The following is an 18,342-nucleotide window of genomic DNA, read 5'->3' as shown; positions in this document are numbered from 1 at the left end:
TACAACCTCACCAGTTCACTTCGATGCACAACTCTGTCACCCTAACCACAGCCAATGCATCCCTGGTGGAGCCTCAGCATTCAAACGTGAATGTTAGTGACACTCTTTGTCTCACTGTCTGTCTTAATACCCTGCAGTCCCATGTGATTACACCTTGTTTCTCTCATGTGTGTGGCGAATGCACATTTAGGGGCGATCACAAACGGTACTTGTCACAGGATTACCACCCAGAATATGCATAAAGTATAAGAAGAGCAGATAGAAGGGGTTGACAATCTTAAATTACTGGGATTACAACTTGATAATAAATTCAGTTGGGAGGAGCACACCACAAAACTGCAGAAACGCCTTAACAAATCTGTATTTGCATTTCGAGTGTTAGCAGGCATAGGCGACATAAATATGAAAAAGCTTGCATACTTTGCCTACTTTCATTCCATAATGTCATATGGTATAATATTTTGGGGTAACTCTTCAAGTCAAACAAAAAGTTTTCAGAGTCCAAAAGCGTGTAATACGTATTATTTGTGGAGTAAATTCACGGACGTCCTGTAGAAACCTCTTCAAAGAACTGGGTATACTAACTACTGCCTCTCAGTATATTTACTCCTTAGTGAAATTTGTCCTAAATAATATACCTCTTTTTCCAACAAACAGCTCAGTTCATACATACAATACCAGGAACAAAAATGAGCTGCACAAGGACTTAAAAGCACTTACTTTACTTCAAAAAGGGGTCCACTACTCAGGAACACTCATCTTCAATAATTTGCCAGCAAACATAAAAAATTTAGTTATAAATAAAGATCAGTTTAAAAGGAGCCTGAAAGACTTACTAGTGGCCAACTCCTTCTTCTCCATTGACGAATTTTTTAATAGAAACAAATGATGTATTGTATATACTCATACTATTAGTATTGTTATTTCAGCTTTAAAAAAATTGACATGTTCCACATCCATGAGGATCTCCTCAGCACGGATCTATGGAACGTAAAACTAATCTAATCTAATCTAACCACAAGAAAAGGCCATCCCAGGCATCACAAGGCTCACTGCCGTATGCTGCATAAGTTACGCCATGCGAAGGCAATTGCCAATGAACTGCTATCCGCTATGATTGTATGACACTCAGACAGTAGCTGGTTGTCCTCTATCTGTCTCGTGCTCAAGAAAGAAAGTACATCTCTTTTGTGTGGGGACTATCACCAGCTTAATGCCCACACTACTATTGTCAGTTACCCTATTCCATACATCCAGGACTTTGCCCAGCTACTTAACGTGGCACAAGTGTTCAGTATCCTCGATTGTAGGAAGGCGAACTTGCAGATCCTTGTATTTAGTGATAACATTTCAAAAACAGCGATCATTATCCCTTTTGGCCATTTACAGTTCTGTTTTATGCACTAAGGTCTCAAGGATGCGACTCAGACTTGGGCGTCCTTCACTGAGTCTGTATTGTTCAGTCTCCCATACTGTTATGCGTAGCCGGCCGCGGTGGCCGTGCCGTTCTGGCGCTGCAGTCCGGCACCGCGGGACTGCTACGGTCGCAGGTTCGAATCCTGCCTCGGGCATGGGTGTGTATGATGTCCTTAGGTTAGTTAGGTTTAAGTAGTTCTAAGTTCTAGGGGACTTATGACCTAAGATGTTGAGTCCCATAGTGCTCAGAGCCATTTGAACCATTTTGTTATGCGTATCTTGTTGACGTCCTCCTCTCCTTCTCTCCAGTTGAGGAACACGAGCAACACAAGGCTCAGGTTTGGGTAACTCTCACCGCCAACTGTGTCAAGATTAATCCTGACAAGTCGCAGCTTAACCGCACTAGTGAAACCTTCCTTTGCCACACCGAAACGACTTAAAGCGTTTGTCCAACGTCTGGTCGTGTTGAGTTCATTTGGAATCTACCCTTACCCACGAATTATCGTAATTTGCGTCGTTTTCACGACATGGTAAGCTTTTATGTAAACATTTCCCACACACTGCCTCCATCTGAAACACGCCTCCTCCATTCAGATTCCCCTCACAAAAGCTCTGGCTGGGAAGAACACCTCCAGGAAACACAAGGTTCCATAGTCAGAAGTAATCATTCAGGCATTCAACACACTATAGACAGCACTATCGAATGCTGTTATGCTCGTGCAACCAGTGCCAGGTGCACTGAATTTAATTTGAAGTCCAGCTTCCTCTTAATAATGATAAGGTTTTACGACCATATTGACAGAATGAATGACAATAAGTTAACGAAGAAAATTTTTATTTCATTTCCAAATTAAAAAACCACACAGGATGGCTGGAAGAGACAAGAAGGGATCTAAGAAAACTTCACATCATAGAAACCATCATACAGCACAGGGAAAATTTCAGGCCACTGATTACCGCAAAATTTCCTATCGAACAACAAAAACCGCAGTGTAGGAGGGTGGCGCTAAATTAACAGAGGCAGACAATCAGCCAACACAAGAAGAAAAAGACAAAGCTATAGTCTTAGGTCCTAAGCACTTTATGATAATTAATGACAAAATTCTGTAATTAAAAAATTAATCCATATACAACTATCTTCCACCTTTATTTGGAAGCACATGATGGTTTCTCCACAGAAAAGGCAATAGTCATTAGACTGTACACTGATGACAGTTTAGTGCTTCCACACTGAAGCCCCCATTTGCAGGGCAACTCTGTGTTTGTGCTTGGTAAATGATGTTAAATACATGATAAAACGCTGTATACATAATGACCCAACATGTCAATAATGTTCATAAAGACTCTCTATCCAGTGGTGGACTAAAAGGGGGCAAAGGGGACGGCCTGCCCTGGGCCTCTCTTCCTGGGAGCCCTCGAGAGCTGGAGGCCCCCTGGGACCAGATAATTTTTTTAATGAAATCACAAACAAGGTCAAAGTATGTTCAGTAAGTAAGAGGCAATTTGGAGTTTGAGGTCCCAAAAGGGCGCAAAATACAAAATTAGGTATCTATTTACCTATAACCAGGCAATGGCAACCGTTAATAGGCGTGTTTAGAATTTTTAAAATTATTGTCAAATGTTTCATGAGCCTTAAGACTAAATAATGATAACCAGTTGTCTGCTAGATGCAGTTATTCCACAAAAATGTTATTTGATACGTATGCCATTTACAAAGGCATACTACAAGCACAGCAGAGTCCCATTAATCCAAACTAATTGGGACCGGACATTGTTCGCATTACCGCTTTGTTCAGATTAGCTGGAATTACGGTGACGAGTTTCTAGAATGAAGTACACCAAGCAGATAAGTAGGTATGCCATGGTAACAAATGGGGACAAGTGTGGGAACAACGGCTCACTCTTACTCCCTGCCCTTGTTGTTGTGCGTTGTTGAGACCTTTGTAGTGTCTGAGTCGGGGCACTGCCAGTTGGCTTGCAAAGCGCTTGGTTAAATTAGTTATCGATCCCTGGCACGCGTAACAGTTGTATTGCATTCGTTCAGGAGTAGTGGTGTACGAAGTTTCGTCATGAGTAAACGGAAACATAAACGTTAACTCTCAAAGAAAAACTGAATGCTTTGAAGCGGATAGACAATGGAGAGAATGTATCTAAACTGGCACCGGAACTGGGTGTTGGTAAACCAACCATTTGTAACTGAGAGAAGAACCGAGTGAAGCTTGAACAATCCTGTGCAACGTCTTCGGGAAAAACACTCGGAATTTGGCAGACTTTAAAGCAGTCCCAGTACGATATGGTGGATGAAGCTCTTTTCCTTTGGTTTACGCAGGAAAGAGAAAGGGGAACTCCTTTGAGGGAGAGAAGGCTGTTTGCCTGAACCATTTAAAGAATGGTGATGAATCTTTTAGTGCGAGTACGGGTTGGTTGGACAGATTCAAAAAACGTTATGGAATCCGCCAGCTATCAATTACTGGAGAGAAGCTTTCTTCTGACCGTGATGCAGCGAAGGAATAATTGGATGAGTTTGAAAAAATGATAAGAAAGGGAAAGTATTATCCCAAACAAATTTATAACGCTGAAGAGATTGGCCTTAATTTTAGGGCATTGCCAACAAAAAGCCTGGCATCAAAAGCAGAAGACCATACTCCTGGTTTTAAAATGTGCAAAGATTGTGTGACTTTATTAGCGTGCAACAATGTTGCTGGTAAACACAAGCTGCCTTTAATGCTGATCGGTGGATCTGCTAGTTCAAAAAATGGTTCAAATGGCTCTGAGCACTATGGGACTCAGCTGCTGAGGTCATTAGTCCCCTAGAACTTAGAACTAGTTAAACCTAACTAACCTAAGGACATCACAAACATCCATGCCGAGGCAGGATTCGAACCTGCGACCATAGCGGTCTTGCGGTACCAGACTGCAGCGCCTTTAACCGCACGGCCACTTCGGCCGGCAATCTGCTAGTCCCAGAGCTTTTAATAACAGCAACATGAAGTCCCTGCCCGTATATTATCGCAACCAGAAAAAAGCATGGATGGGTGGTAACCTGTCCAAAGAATGGTTTCACGGCCAATTTGTTCCCTCTGCTCGACTGTTTTCAAAGGAAAATCATTTGTGTCACTGCGCAATCCTTTTGATTGATAACGAATCATCTCACCCCAACACTGAGGAATTATATGATGGAGAAATTGTGGCGAAGTTTTTGCGGCCGAATGTTACACCACTTCTACAGCCGACAGACCAGCATGTACTGCAAACATTTAAACTGATTTACAGAAAACAATTTTTAAGTTCAAAAATGGTTCAAATGGCTCTGAGCACTATGAGACTTAACATCTATGGTCATAAGTCCCCTAGAACTTAGAACTACTTAAACCTAACTAACCTAAGGACATCACACAACACCCAGTCATCACGAGGCAGAGAAAATCCCTGACCCCGCCAGGAATCGAACCTGGGAACCCGGGCGTGGGAAACGAGAACGCTACTGCACGACCACGAGCTGCGGACAATTTTTAAGTATGCTGATCCAAGATGATAGCATTCCTTTAGTGGACAAAATAAAAAAGACCAAGGTGAAGGGTTTTCTTTATTGGGTCGCTGAGGCATGGCAGAATATTTCAGAAAATACTCTAAGAAAATCGTGGAGAAAACTGTGGACATCTCTTGAATTTCAGGACAACCTAACTGAAAATTAAGAGGAAAATCTACTACAAATGATACAAACAATCCCTGGATGCGAATAAGCTAGTGAAGGAGACATAGATGAGTGGATGGCAGCGGACACTGATTTAGTTGCTGCTGTGACTCAAGACCAGAAAGAAGTGGACTGTTGTGACCGAAGTGACAATGAGCCTGAAAGCGACAAAGGAGAGCTGGTGCCACACAGTGACGCAGCAGAAACTCTTGACCTCGCGCTGCGTTATTTGGGGCAACAGCCCACTACTACACCTGCTGATTTGATGCTTATAAGACGATGGCGCAACTATGCGTCATATAACAGACTGTCTTCATTACTCCAAAAAACAATGACTTAGTTATTAAACGAAACAAGAAGTTTGCTGTTACCAGTCTTCGTTTTATTTATTTCCACGACTCGTATCAAAGGTTTAAACCTCCATCATCGGGTTTAAACCTTTGAAACGCGCCGTGGAAATAAATAAAACGGTGACTGGTAACAGTAAACTTTTTGTTTCATATAATGTCAATAACAGTCAAGATAAAGCCTAACCTAAAATGTTCGCATTTAAAAATGACATAGTTTTTGTAATTTAAAAAGTAGGGATATAATATCCACTGTATTTTAGTAAGTTTAACAGCTTTTTTGCATTGTTCTGCATTTTTTTAAACGTAATGTTTTCTTGCCAATTTTTCTAATACATGTTTACTGTACTGTGTAAATTAAAATATTGTATACATACAGCAGTTTACCACACAGTTTTCCATACTTTATATATTTTTAATATTTTTCATGTTCGGATTAACTGAACGTTCGAATTACTGGGGTTCGGATTAGCGGGACTCTGCTGTACAGTTAAAAATATGTGAAGAACTTACTAGCGATTTATTTATTTTTTAAGTGGAGTATTACATTTTAAAAATTACTTTTTCGAAGGTTAAAGATAATTATTATGTGGTTTGCTATAGGAACATGAATATCCAACGACATGAACTGGAGGATATGTCAAAAAATTTTCAGTAGTAGTTGCCAAAAGAAGGGCTGCACAATGCATTGTTCAGCGCTCAAGGTTATGACAGTTCCGCACAGTTGTCAGGCACAAGAGGAGGTGTACAACAAAAAAATCTAAAAGTCAATCCAAAAGCTCTATCCAGTTCCTGCACTAACCATCCCATAAATGTCTGTGGAGTCCATGCTTCCTCATGTATTTCCTCCAGCATTACTTGTTTTGGAACTTTAGTGAAGAAGTTATATTAATTTATCTTGTGTTTTATATATAGATGGGAATTACTTGTATCATAAACAACAAAAAGTTTGAAACAGTTGTCCGTTACTCGCTGCAGCACTCATTACAATTCAGATAAAGTCATAGAAGAAAATGTGGAAACAGTTGTGACCACTTTGGAAGATATATAAGAACTGTCCAAGGGAAACCTTGATATTAAGTTTGCAGCAAGCTTGCTCCTTCCAGTTGCATGTGATTTTACCCTTTTGACCAACACCAAGATTTGGTACACAGTACTGGAGGAAGTAAATTTAGCCCAACAATTTCTACAGTATCCAAAAATGACTTTACTTAAACGACTCCCCAAATTAAAAACCGTGAATGGGGTTTTAGTGACCAGTTGAACAACAATTATAGACAATGCTGTTACTTCTGGCACAAAAATGACTAATGACAAAGAAGATGGGCACATTACACAATGCCAGGTGAACCAGCTCTTGACACCAGAATATTGATCCAAGAAGAAGTTAGTCGATCAATCTTTGGAAGCAAAGACCAATTTATGTATCAATTGTAACAACAATACACAGCTATGAAGGGTATCACTAAAATTTTTCAAATCATTGAAATGCTCCTGGTGATGCTCTGCCCAGCACTGGAGAATACGGTAGAAATTTGCAATGAATTTGATAAAAAGCAGGTGCTACAAGAAACAAAAAGGCATCATAGTCATCTGCATGGAGCTGATACAAATTTGAACTTTGCTGCTACATGGACAGCCCAAAAAGTCCTTCAGTTCATAATTAAATGGGACTTCAGTGATTCATTACCCTCTATGTCATTTTAATCCAATACTTCTTGACCATGTGTGTTTCAGTCAAATCATGTGAGAGAAGTTTTTCTCAACTAAAGCCAAAATAAATTACCTTTACCTTCTGATGAATCAACAAAGGCTTGCCACTCTGTCCATTTCATCAACAGAAAGAGAGGTTTCAAATATATTTCAATGATATTGTTCAGAATTTCAGTAAAATAAAGACATAAAAATAGGTATTATAATAATACCAATAGTAGCTCCTATATCATACTAAGCTTACGAAAGTAACTGATATTTTGATTGTAAAAGCTTTGTTTTCAGATGTATAAAATGAAAAGTATAAAGAGCGATTTCAAAGTTTCCATTTGAGAACGCCGCTGTAGCATATATACAACATAGTGCTACCCCAATGAGGGTATATAAGCATCGATATGTAGGAAAGGAATTAGTGTGATATTCATGTGTGAGGTAAATGCAGGAACATGAACTACAATGAAGTTACGATTATTACCAAATGCGTCCAAACAGGACCAGTGCTCACGCGTCCAAACAGGACCAGTGCTCCGCTGTTCTTATCTTGGCTGCTGAAGAATAAATAATGTTAGACATCATAGGAGAATTAAGAATTTGTATGGCACAGCGTGTCTGTCGAAAACCTTCGTTGTAGCATGGTGTGTCAAGTTCTGAGCTGGTTGCCGTTCGACATAAGCTGCTGATCAATCTGGAAGGACAGTGTCATTCATTACTCAACTGGGAGACACTCGAGCTCCCACATTACAGTCCAGACCTCTGTCCATGTGACCACCACACATTTCGTCCCTTTGAAAATGCCTTGAAGGGTCGACGATTCCTATTGGATGAGGATGTGCAGGAGACAGTTACTGACTTCTTCACACAGCAGGATATGGTGATTTACCAAACATGTATCTTCAACCTTGTGTGTCGGTAGAATGTTTACCTTATTGATAATGGCTGTTTTGCCTGACTGATATACCGGTTCTGGTCTGTGCAGCCTTCGAAGGGATACTTTTTGATCGCCTCTTATTTACTTTTTTTTTTTTTTTTTTGCACGCTACCCGATGGTTACTGTACTAAACAATGATACCCTTTTGCAAGTTTCTCATCTGTATCTTTGAGTATATGTACTACAATTTCTAGATATAATTATAAACGCTTAATTTTTATGTTAGCCACTACATCTACAGTATTCATTTTTTGGAGAGTGCACTTCACAAATACATTAATTTCTAAGCAGTCGGGGGTTCCATTTAGTTTCGCTTCCTGGGCCTCTGACGGAAGTAATCCACCACAGTCTGTATTCCCGTTGTTAGAAAAAAGTGTGAGAATACGGTGGCTGTTTTGAAAGTAAGGTAGATAAAATTATGCCCCACGAAAATAAACTGAGGACTGAATAATAATGGCAAGAGACACGCGCAGAATGTGTTCCAGGAAATATTAAATAAGCATCGAAAGGGAAAAACTTAGCGAGTGATAAACTAATCTCACTATTTGCTACTTGATAAGATTCAAGCAACTATCTTGAATTGAAATTATGACGCATTTTCACTCAAGCTAGTAAAAACGAACCCTACCTTCTAGAACAGATATTTATAACTTCCCATCTTTTGATGGAGACGTAATACAGAAGACTAGGTAACTAAAGTGATGTACGACAGGCTTGATTAGTCAGTGGAAAGTGTGAAATAAACATCTTTTCATTTTGTTCTTCTGTTTCCTTTCGTTGTGTCTCGTATCCTTTAAGTCATAAGGCGAATATTCAAATTCGTCACTGCGATCTTCTATACAGGAAGTTTCCTCAGTTCTCCGCTACGGCGTGGTAGCTGCTAGAATAAAATACTCAACTTTTTCTGTTGGCCTCCCTTATTTTAAATCAGAGATGTTGTATTAAAAAGCTTACCACTCACAGATAGTAATTTGACGCCGTCTGCTCTTTAGCGGAGCGGATGTATCGTTGCAAGTTTTAAGCCTTGCTTAAATAAATTGGTTGTCTTGTGAAATATATGTGTTTGGTAACACGTGCTTGCGCGATTTGTGTATAGGGTAGTAAAAGAAACTAATAATCTGGATCTTAGGAAAATTTAGAAGAGTCTCCTTTGATACCTGACGACCCAGTAACCCTAAATAATCTATTCAAAATAACAACGTGAGTGAACTGAGAGGGCAAATAATGGGCGTAACAAGTGTATTACGTGCGATGATGGTAAGTATAGAATGAATAATTTTTTTTCAGCACCCTTTGCTTTTCGTTCTGTATGTTGTTGTGTTGTTGATGTGAATGCTTTCATTCGTATTGTTTGCAAATAGGCCTAGTATTAGCATTTTTTTTTTTTTTTTTTTTTTTTTTTTTTTTTTTTTTTTTTTTTTTTTAAAAAAAAGTGGGATCTGCGTTATTTACGTTCTTAATGGCAGGCAAGCAGTTGATACTAAACGCGATGAGATCTTAGAGATCTGCGGAGATTCACCACTCTCCTCGGCGTTTTAATAGGTAAAGGAATTTGGCTTCCTGTGTTATATAGTGTTACCGAGGAGAAATGAAAAGCTGAAAATTTGTAGTGAACATTTCATTTTTTACTACAAAAAATTATGTATGTAGACATTTGACCGCCCACAAAGAAAATTGAAATTAACGAATTATTGCATTCTATGGCATAATCGGAACTTTATTTTTTTAATAGTACAGTGTTACTTATTCCTTGTTGTGCAGGATGTCAGGCTGATTGTTGTTTTATCCGATCTGAATACCAGCAGCAAAGGTGTAGTTGATGTTAATAGTAAATATCAGAACGAGTCTGGTAAGTCTCCATAGTGCGAAGAAAAGGATGAATAGAGTGAATTGTGAAAACTTAAGTGGGGCCGTGTCTCTTGACATCAGATATAGTGTGAAAGCATGGCATGTTGAGGAGGTGTTTAATTTGTGTTATGGTATATCATCATGTGGCTACCTCAAAGCATTTGCATAATTGTCAATGCTTTTGTCATACACCATTGCCATGCCAGAGTGGAATTTTCAATGTGAAATACGACAAAGTGCCTTCACAGTGTATGCTACAGAACTACAATATTGACGGCACTGGTGTGGGTAATATGTGTTTAAATGAGTGATTGCTCATTTACTCCAGTGCCATAAATGCCTTTAAGTCCTTAACAACACTTGTAACTAACAGTCAAAGTATTCCAGATTATCAAGGATGCCCTTGGTCTACAGAGGCTGAGGGAGGAGGAATCATTCAGCAGGGTACCATGGTACATAGGTGTTCAGGGAAATGAATTAGCAGATGTAGAAGCACAGGGGCACTCCAGCGGCAGGACCCATTATTGTGTGGTGCTTGTGTGGTACAGATCGCAGTGTGAAACATGTTAGTTGATTTAGATTCCTATTGAGACAAGTGGCCAATTTACCTGCAGATCAGCCTCTATTTTAGCTGACAGTGAGATGAATGTGGTACAACATTTAAGATTCTGTTAAATGTCTGACTTGTTACCATAAAATATTATAGAAGAGTTTTCAATTTAAGAGTGGTTGGCTGTGAAATGCACGGCAGAGTGTACTTAATACTATTGTACCAGTTATTAGGGCTCTATCCATTCCTTCACGTAGGAAGTGAGGAAGAACAATAACTCAAATGCCTCTGTGCGCACTGTAGCTAGTCTAAACTTGCCTTCTCGAAACCCTGTGATAGTCAAACATGGAGATTTCTCACTTAAAACTAGTTCTTGAAACTTAGTAAGTAGGCTGTTGTGATTTAGTTTCTGTTAATTTGCCAGTTCCATTTCTCACTTTTAATTAACTATAATGAAGTGTGAAGTCATCCACAGGAATGCCAGAAGGAGTCTTAAATTTTGGCTACACAGTAAATGACACAAATCTAAAGGCTGTAAGTTTACTTAGGGATTACAGTTATGAGCAACTTAAATTGGAATGATGACATAGATAATGTTGTGGATAAAGCAAACCAAAGAGTTTGATTTATTGGCAGAACACTGAGAAAATGCAACAGGCAATTAAAGAGACTGCCTTCATTACACGTGTATGTCATATTCCGGAGTATTGTTGTGTGGTGTGGGATCTGCGCCAGTTAGGATCGAAGGGGGGCTTAATAAAAAGTTCAAAGAAGGGCAGTTTGTTGTCTCCTCAGAGTGTGAAAATATTTTATTTGTACCAACCAATATAGGGTGGAATAATCATAATAATAAAGTAAGAGAAATCAGACCTCACACAGAAAGATTAAAGTGTACATTTTTCGTTTGCGCTGTTATAGAGTGGAATCGAAAAGAATAGCGTGGAGGTAGTTCGCTGAATCCCCTGCCAGGCACATAATTGTAAATTAATGTGCATGTAGAGGTATAAATTTTCATAGCCTTGTATTGGGGTTGGTCGGGTCATTTGAGGGAGGGGACCAAACAGTAGTGTCATCGGTCCCATCAGGTTAGGGAAGGAGGGGGAAGGAAATTGGCCGTATCTTTTTACAGGAACTGTCCCGGCATTTGCCTACGTGATTTAGGGAAATCATGGAAAGCCTAAATCAGGATGGCTGGACATGGGTTTGAATCGTCGTCCGCCCGAATGCGCGTCCAGTGTGCTAAACACTGCACCATCTCACTCTGTCTTCTATTGAGGAGTCAAGGAGTAGAGTGTTAATCTAGGAGATGGTAATTTGAAATTATCTTTGTTTGTTGTATCACACATGTTGAAAATGGTTTTCTAGAAATAATTCTGTATTGTTGCGTATAAAGGTAGTTGGTTCATAAATGTAAATAGGCCTACATGGAATAGTTAAAATATTTAGATTCCTGAATTACACTTGTTAATAATAGTTGTTTGAAGTAAAAATATCCTGTTTACATTATTTGCATTCCACCAAAAGTTTGGTCTGTATCAGACAATATAGATTCAAAAAAGCTATGCTAAACAATTTTTCTGATGTCCACGTCACTTATGTAGGACAATATTGGCATTGCGAATGCAAGACTGTTAAGCTTGTATGCCAAGTAGCTTACATGAGAAGATCAGGATATTTGTCTGTCTAAAAATCTCTCCAGGAATTTGACAGAATTCATTTCCCTAAGTTCTGATTTTTATGTGTTGTTTAGTTTTAAACTGTGTTAGGTCTTTGTCATGCATCAAACCAATGTTATAACTATTTAGGATGTCCATGATTCTTTGGGGAAGTTGTTCTGTGGTGTCATCTCCAAACAAAACTGAGTGGGATGTTATAGGTAGACATAAATCAGTTATAGGAAATAAAAACAAGACTGGACATAAAATGTAAAATCGTGGAACTCCCTGTGGAATAATTTTCCAGTCTGATAAACAAATTCCTGTACCTGACTTTACAACTACCGTTTGTTTCGTTTTCTATCTGTTTAATATGATTTGATTAGTTTCAAATCTCTGCTGTATATTCCGTATCTTTCTAATTTATATAATAGCAGAGTGTGGTTTACATGGCCAAAAGTTTTTGTAAGGATGCAGAAAATTCCTGTAACGTTTTGGGATGTGTCCAGAGATAACCAAATTTTCTCAGCAGCTTTGTTGATGGCACATATTGAATTGTTCCCTTTCTGGAAGCAAAACTGTATTAATTTGTAATTAGATTTTGCTACAAAATTTTGGATCTGGATTACAAAAAATTTTTCAAGTACTTTTGAGAACATTGGGAGAAGACTTACAGCTCTATAGTTTTCCACATCTTCCTCTGAACTCGTTTTTAATAATGGCTTTACTACTGCATACTTTAGAGCATCTAGGAAGCATCCATCTTCAAGTAACTGGTTAATTATTTCAGATAGGGTTCCTGGTATTGCACTAGTAACTGTTACAGTTACTCTAATGAATATTTTATCCATTTCAGCAGAATTTGTGTGTCTAAGAAATAGTACAATAATTTTTCTACATCTTTAGCTGTAATTCATTCAAATTTAGTTACAACTTTCACATTATCCTGATTGAAAGTGAAGGATGGACATTTTGCAGGTAACCACTTCCATCAGCATCTGATTTTATACATTTATTCTTTTTTTTCTCCCTCTCATTGAAATACTCTTAAGCAATCTCCTTGTAGACTCATTGCATTTTTCTACTATTTTATCTGTGGACCTAAGTCTGTCAGCAGCTTGACCTGCAATTGGCCATATGCGGTTGTACCATTGTGTATCACTTGAAACTACTCTTTCAGATATTTGCATGAGCTGACTATTCCAGTAGTTACTCATTGATTAAGTAGTCGTAGGAAACTGTGGTATCTCATTTTGTGACATGCAAAGTTTTACATTTCTGTACATTTAAAAGGAAGCTCCAGTGTTTCTGTTGGACAGGCTAAATAAGTTATTACAGTTTGGAGTAAATAAGTTTTATTGCAATAAAACATCCTCAAAGATCTCTGGTCAATTTGTTGCCATTAGATCCAGTATATTTCCATCACGAGTGGTCTTATGAACCATCTGTTGTAGGAACTTTTCAGAGAAGGCTTTTAATATTGTTTTGCAGTACATTTTGTCATGCCCAATAATTACCCAGCTGTAATTTTCTTAGTTGATTTTTGGATAACTGAAACAATGACAGCATAATTGGGGAGCATACATACTAGCAAAGTAAGATTTCCTCGAAAGTTTTTAGGTTATATTTGGGGTGAGTTTGCTGATCGATGAGAAAGATACAACTGTAAGTTTATACCCATCCTTGATCCTGAGTCTTTCCCAAACAATCTGTGTCTGTTTCTTCGGATTTGAGATTCCTGTTTACTGTGATAAATATGCCACTTCATTTCCCATTAACCTTTTCAATAAACATTTAAATTTTCCCCAAAAGTTCCATAGCTATTAGTTTTAAGAAGCTTTCTGTACCTATTATTACATGAGCTCCACTGCTTTTTAGGAGCACTTCAAACTGTGGCACTTTGTTGTGGGTGCTTCAACAATTATCACTAGGATTTTAACACACTGATCTGTGGGGGCATTTCTTTGGCTGTTACCCTATTGTTTTGTGGTGTCCCAATAGATATTGTTCTCTCTCTCTCTCTCTCTCTCTCTCTCTCTCTCTCTCTCTCTCTCTCTATAACATTGTGTGCACCCTACACACAGCCAGTCACCTGGATAGGGGCCTCTTGTGTGTTCCTGTTTGTTGTTTTATTTAAGCAAGATTATGTAATGTTTTGAACATGGTAGTCACATTTGTCCAATTACGTTAGTAAGGGTGCTGATGACCTCTTAGTCCCCCCTGTGGGTTCGGGGGTTAGAATAGGCCCGCGGTATTCCTGCCTGTCGTAAGAGGTGACTAAAAGGAGTCTCAAATGTTTCGGCCTTATGTGATGGTCCCCTCTCGGGTTTGACCTCCATCTTTCTAAATTGTTCTGAAGTGCGAGCCAATTGGGGAAGGGCGCCTTACATGGTGCACTGTATCTGTCGTGCATTGAGACCTTTAGCCAGATTTCTCGTCGTTGCAATGGTGTCCAGCTCGTTTTCCATCTCTTGGGCGAGGATACGTCCATGGGTACGATTTCCATGCTGCACTGTGCAGTGTTGTTTTTCGCTGCGACGACGACCTCATACATTTTTGCACCTAAGATCCAGCACGGTAGCCAATCCGTTGTGGTGGGGCCGCCATGTACCCTGTTGGTTGTAGTCCCCTGACAACACAGGGATCGCTCTATTGATACCTACGCCGTTTACTTCCCATGTATGCCAAGGATTAGATGCCCATCTCCCTGGGGCATCAGGACTCCCGGCAATGGCCATCCTGCCAGGTGGCCCTTGCTGTGGCTGGGTGGCGCCCATGGGGAGGGCCCTTGGTCGGAGTAGGTGGCATCAGGGGGGATGACAAGCAATGAAGCGTGGCACGTCATCTCTTGCTGTTGGCCAGCCACCAGCAGTCTCTAAGTGTTAGAGGGCTCATTTTAAAGGTAAGGTTTATGACCCCAAATCGTTCCCATCCCTGGCCGCACCATGGGAGGAACAAAAGGCAATGAATGACAGTGACACGTATTCGCCCCGGTATCTCGTCTGTACCAGAGCTGATGGGGAATCCTTTGTCTCCGTGAAGCCTCAGTTCTTTGTAGAGCATTATGAGGACAAGTTTGGGGAAGTGGAGGGCTTGTCCAAAATGCGCTCTGGGTCAGTTTTGATAAAAACGGCATCGTCCGCCCAGTCACGCAGGTTACTTGCTTGTGACAAGTTGGGGGATGTTAACGTTACCATCACACCACATAAGAGTTTAAATATGGTCCAGGGTGTTATTTTCCATAGGGACCTACTTCTGCAGTCTGATGACGAGTTGCGTGCCAACTTAGAGCGTAGAGGTGTTCATTTTGTCCGGCGCATTCATCGGGGTCCGAGGGACAATCAGGTTGCTACCGGTGCCTTCATCTTGGCCTTCGAGGGTGATACATTACCGGAGAAGGTCAAGGTGATGGTCTACCGTTGTTACGTCAAGCCCTATATCCCTCCCCCGATGCGGTGCTTTAAGTGCTGGAAGTTCGGCGATATGTCTTCCCGCTGCACTTCCAGCCTCACATGTCGAGATTGCGGACGCCCATCTCATCCCGATACTCCATGTGCTCCGCCTCCCATCTGTGTCAACTGTGGAGAGCCTCATTCACCTTGCTCGCCAGACTGTAGGATCTTACAGAAAGAACGCAAAATCATGGAATATAAGACCCTGGACCGCTGACTTACACTGAGGATAAGCGGAAATTTGAACGGCTACATCCCGTGCGCATGATGGCATCTTGTGCCTCAACTGTCACTCCTGCTCCAGCTCCTTTAGCTGCACCACAAACAGTCAGCTCTCAGTCAGAGGACCTCACCTGCCCCCTTGACGATGGGGGCCCCTTCCCTCGCTGTTGCTCCCACACCATCTACCTCGGGAGCAGCACCCACTAAACCACCGGAGTCTTCTTCGGCTTCTCTCGCTCGGAAGGGATCCCTTGGCTCACTCCCTTCCCAGGTTCCTACCATCGGCACAGCAGACATCAACCAGTAGCTGAAGAAGCCACAGGTCGCTGGTTGTCGAGCTTCGCGATCATCTTCGGTCCCGGAGACTGACTCCAATAAGCCCTCTCAACAACGACAACCAAAGGAACAGCGAGAGAAAACGACATTGAAGACCCGTAAGACCAAGACACCTGCAGTGGCACGTACTCCACCGCTACCTACAAGCTCTGCGTCTGAGGATGCGGTGGAGATTCTTGTGTCCGCTGAGGACCTCGATCTCGCCGGTCCCTCCATCGGAGGCAGCAGGTGACCCAGAGGCGTAATCTGCCTTCCCAGTCCCGTCACGCCTTTCTCAGCCATGGACAATTCCATCCTCCAGTGGAACTGCAGCGGTTTGTTCCATCATCTAGCTGAGCTCCGACAACTTACCAGCCTTCACCCTTTCTTCTGCATTGCTCTTCAGGAAACTTGGTTTCCAGCAATGCGAACCCCTGCCCTTTGTGGCTATCGGGATTATTACAAGAACCGGGCAGCTTATGAAAGGGTGTCTGGTGGCGTCTGCATATATGTCCTTAACTCTCTTCACAGTGAGGCTATCCCTCTACAAATAGCTTTAGAGGCTGTCGCTGTTCGGGTGTGGACGCCACAGGCTGTTACCGTCTGTAGTCTTTACCTTCCACCGGATGGTGATGTCGCGCAGCATGTCCTGGCTGCGCTGATAGCCCAATTGCCGCCACCTTTCTTATTACTGGGCGACTTCAACGCCCATAATCCTCTGTGGGGTGGGTCAGTGGCGACAGGTCGAGGCACCACCATTGAGCATTTATTGGCACAGCTCGATCTTTCGCTGTTACATGATGGTTCCTTCACACACTTCAGTGTGGGGCATGGCACGTACTTCGCCATTGATCTTTTGATCTGCAGCCCTAGCCTCTTACCATCTGTCCAATGGAGAGTGCATGACGATCTGTGTGGTAGTGACCACTTTCCGATCTTTCTGTCACTGCCACAGCGTCAGTCTCCTGGGCGCCCTTGCAGGTGGGCAATGAATAAGGCTGACTGGGACTTGTTTTCCTCCATTGCTGCTATTGAGCCTCTCTCTAATGATGGCATTGATGCGGTGGTTCAATCGGTCACCACGGGCATCGTTACTGCCGCCGAATCTTCCATTCCCAGTTATTCTGGGTCCCCTTGGCAGCGGACTGTGCCTTGGTGGTCGCCTGAGATCGCTGAAGCGATTAAAGATCGCCGGCGGGCGCTCCAGCGTCACAAGCGACATCCCTGCATTGAACACCTCATTACCTTCAAACGTCTGCGTGCGCGGGCCCGCCGCCTTATCCGCCAAAGCAAGCAGGAGTGCTGGGAGCGGTATGTGTCCACCATTGGCCTCCATGTCTCTCCATCACAGGTCTGGGCCAAGATCCGACGTCTCTATGGCTATCGGACCCCTGTCAGCATCCCTGCGCTCTCACTGAATGGAGCAGTTTGTACAGACTCCAACGAAATTGCCAACCGCTTGGCAGAGCATTTTGCTCTGAGTTCTGCTTCTTCCAATTACCTCCTGGCCTTCCGCTCCATTAAAGAGCGGATGGAACGTCGTAGCCTTTCTTTTCGCACCCACCATTCTGAATCCTACAATGCTCCATTCAGTGAGCGGGAATTTCACAGTACCCTTGCCGCTTGCCCTGATACCGCTCCTGGGCCAGATCGCATCCACTGTCAGATGCTGAAACACCTTTCAGTGGACTGCAAGCGACGCCTTCTCGACCTTTACAACCGTCTCTGGGTCGAGGGTGAGTTTCCGTCGCAATGGCGGGAAAGCATTGTCATCCCCGTTTTGAAACCGGGCAAGAGCCCTTTGGAGGTGGACAGCTACTGCCCCATTAGCCTCACCAACGTTCTTTGCAAGCTTCTCGAACGGATGGTGAGCCGGCGCTTGAATTGGGTACTGGAGTCTCGGGGCCTTCTGGCTCCGTCTCAGGGTGGGTTCCGTAAAGGCTGCTCCACCACCGACAATCTGGTGAGTCTGGAGCGGCCATCTGTACTGCCTTTGCCCGCCGTCAGCACCTGGTCGCTGTCTTTTTCGACATGCGGAAGGCGTGCGATACGACATGGCGTCATCACATACTGTCTACGCTTGATGGATGGGGTCTTCGGGGCCCTCTGCCGATCTTTATCCGAAATTTTCTGTCATATCGAACCTTCCGCGTGCAAGTCGCGGCCTCCCATAGTTCCTCCTGAGTCCAGGAGAACAGGGTA

At 42.0% G+C, this 18,342-nt stretch overlaps 1 protein-coding gene across 1 annotated transcript in view; it reads left to right on the top strand.

Moving 5' to 3' along the window:
• Positions 1 to 9,040: 9,040 nt before the first annotated feature.
• LOC126191264 (alpha-ketoglutarate dehydrogenase component 4) overlaps positions 9,041 to 18,342 on the top strand; it is a 46,739-nt gene continuing 37,437 nt past the window's right edge. Inside the window, exon 1 of the mRNA XM_049932073.1 lies at positions 9,041 to 9,355. Coding sequence (XP_049788030.1) covers positions 9,323 to 9,355 — 33 coding nt within the window. The 5' untranslated portion in view covers positions 9,041 to 9,322. The remainder of the gene's footprint in view (positions 9,356 to 18,342) is intronic.

This window comes from Schistocerca cancellata, chromosome 6 (assembly GCF_023864275.1).
Source record: "Schistocerca cancellata isolate TAMUIC-IGC-003103 chromosome 6, iqSchCanc2.1, whole genome shotgun sequence".
Lineage (NCBI taxonomy): Eukaryota > Metazoa > Arthropoda > Insecta > Orthoptera > Acrididae > Schistocerca > Schistocerca cancellata.
This window is presented reverse-complemented; position numbering and strand designations above follow the sequence as displayed.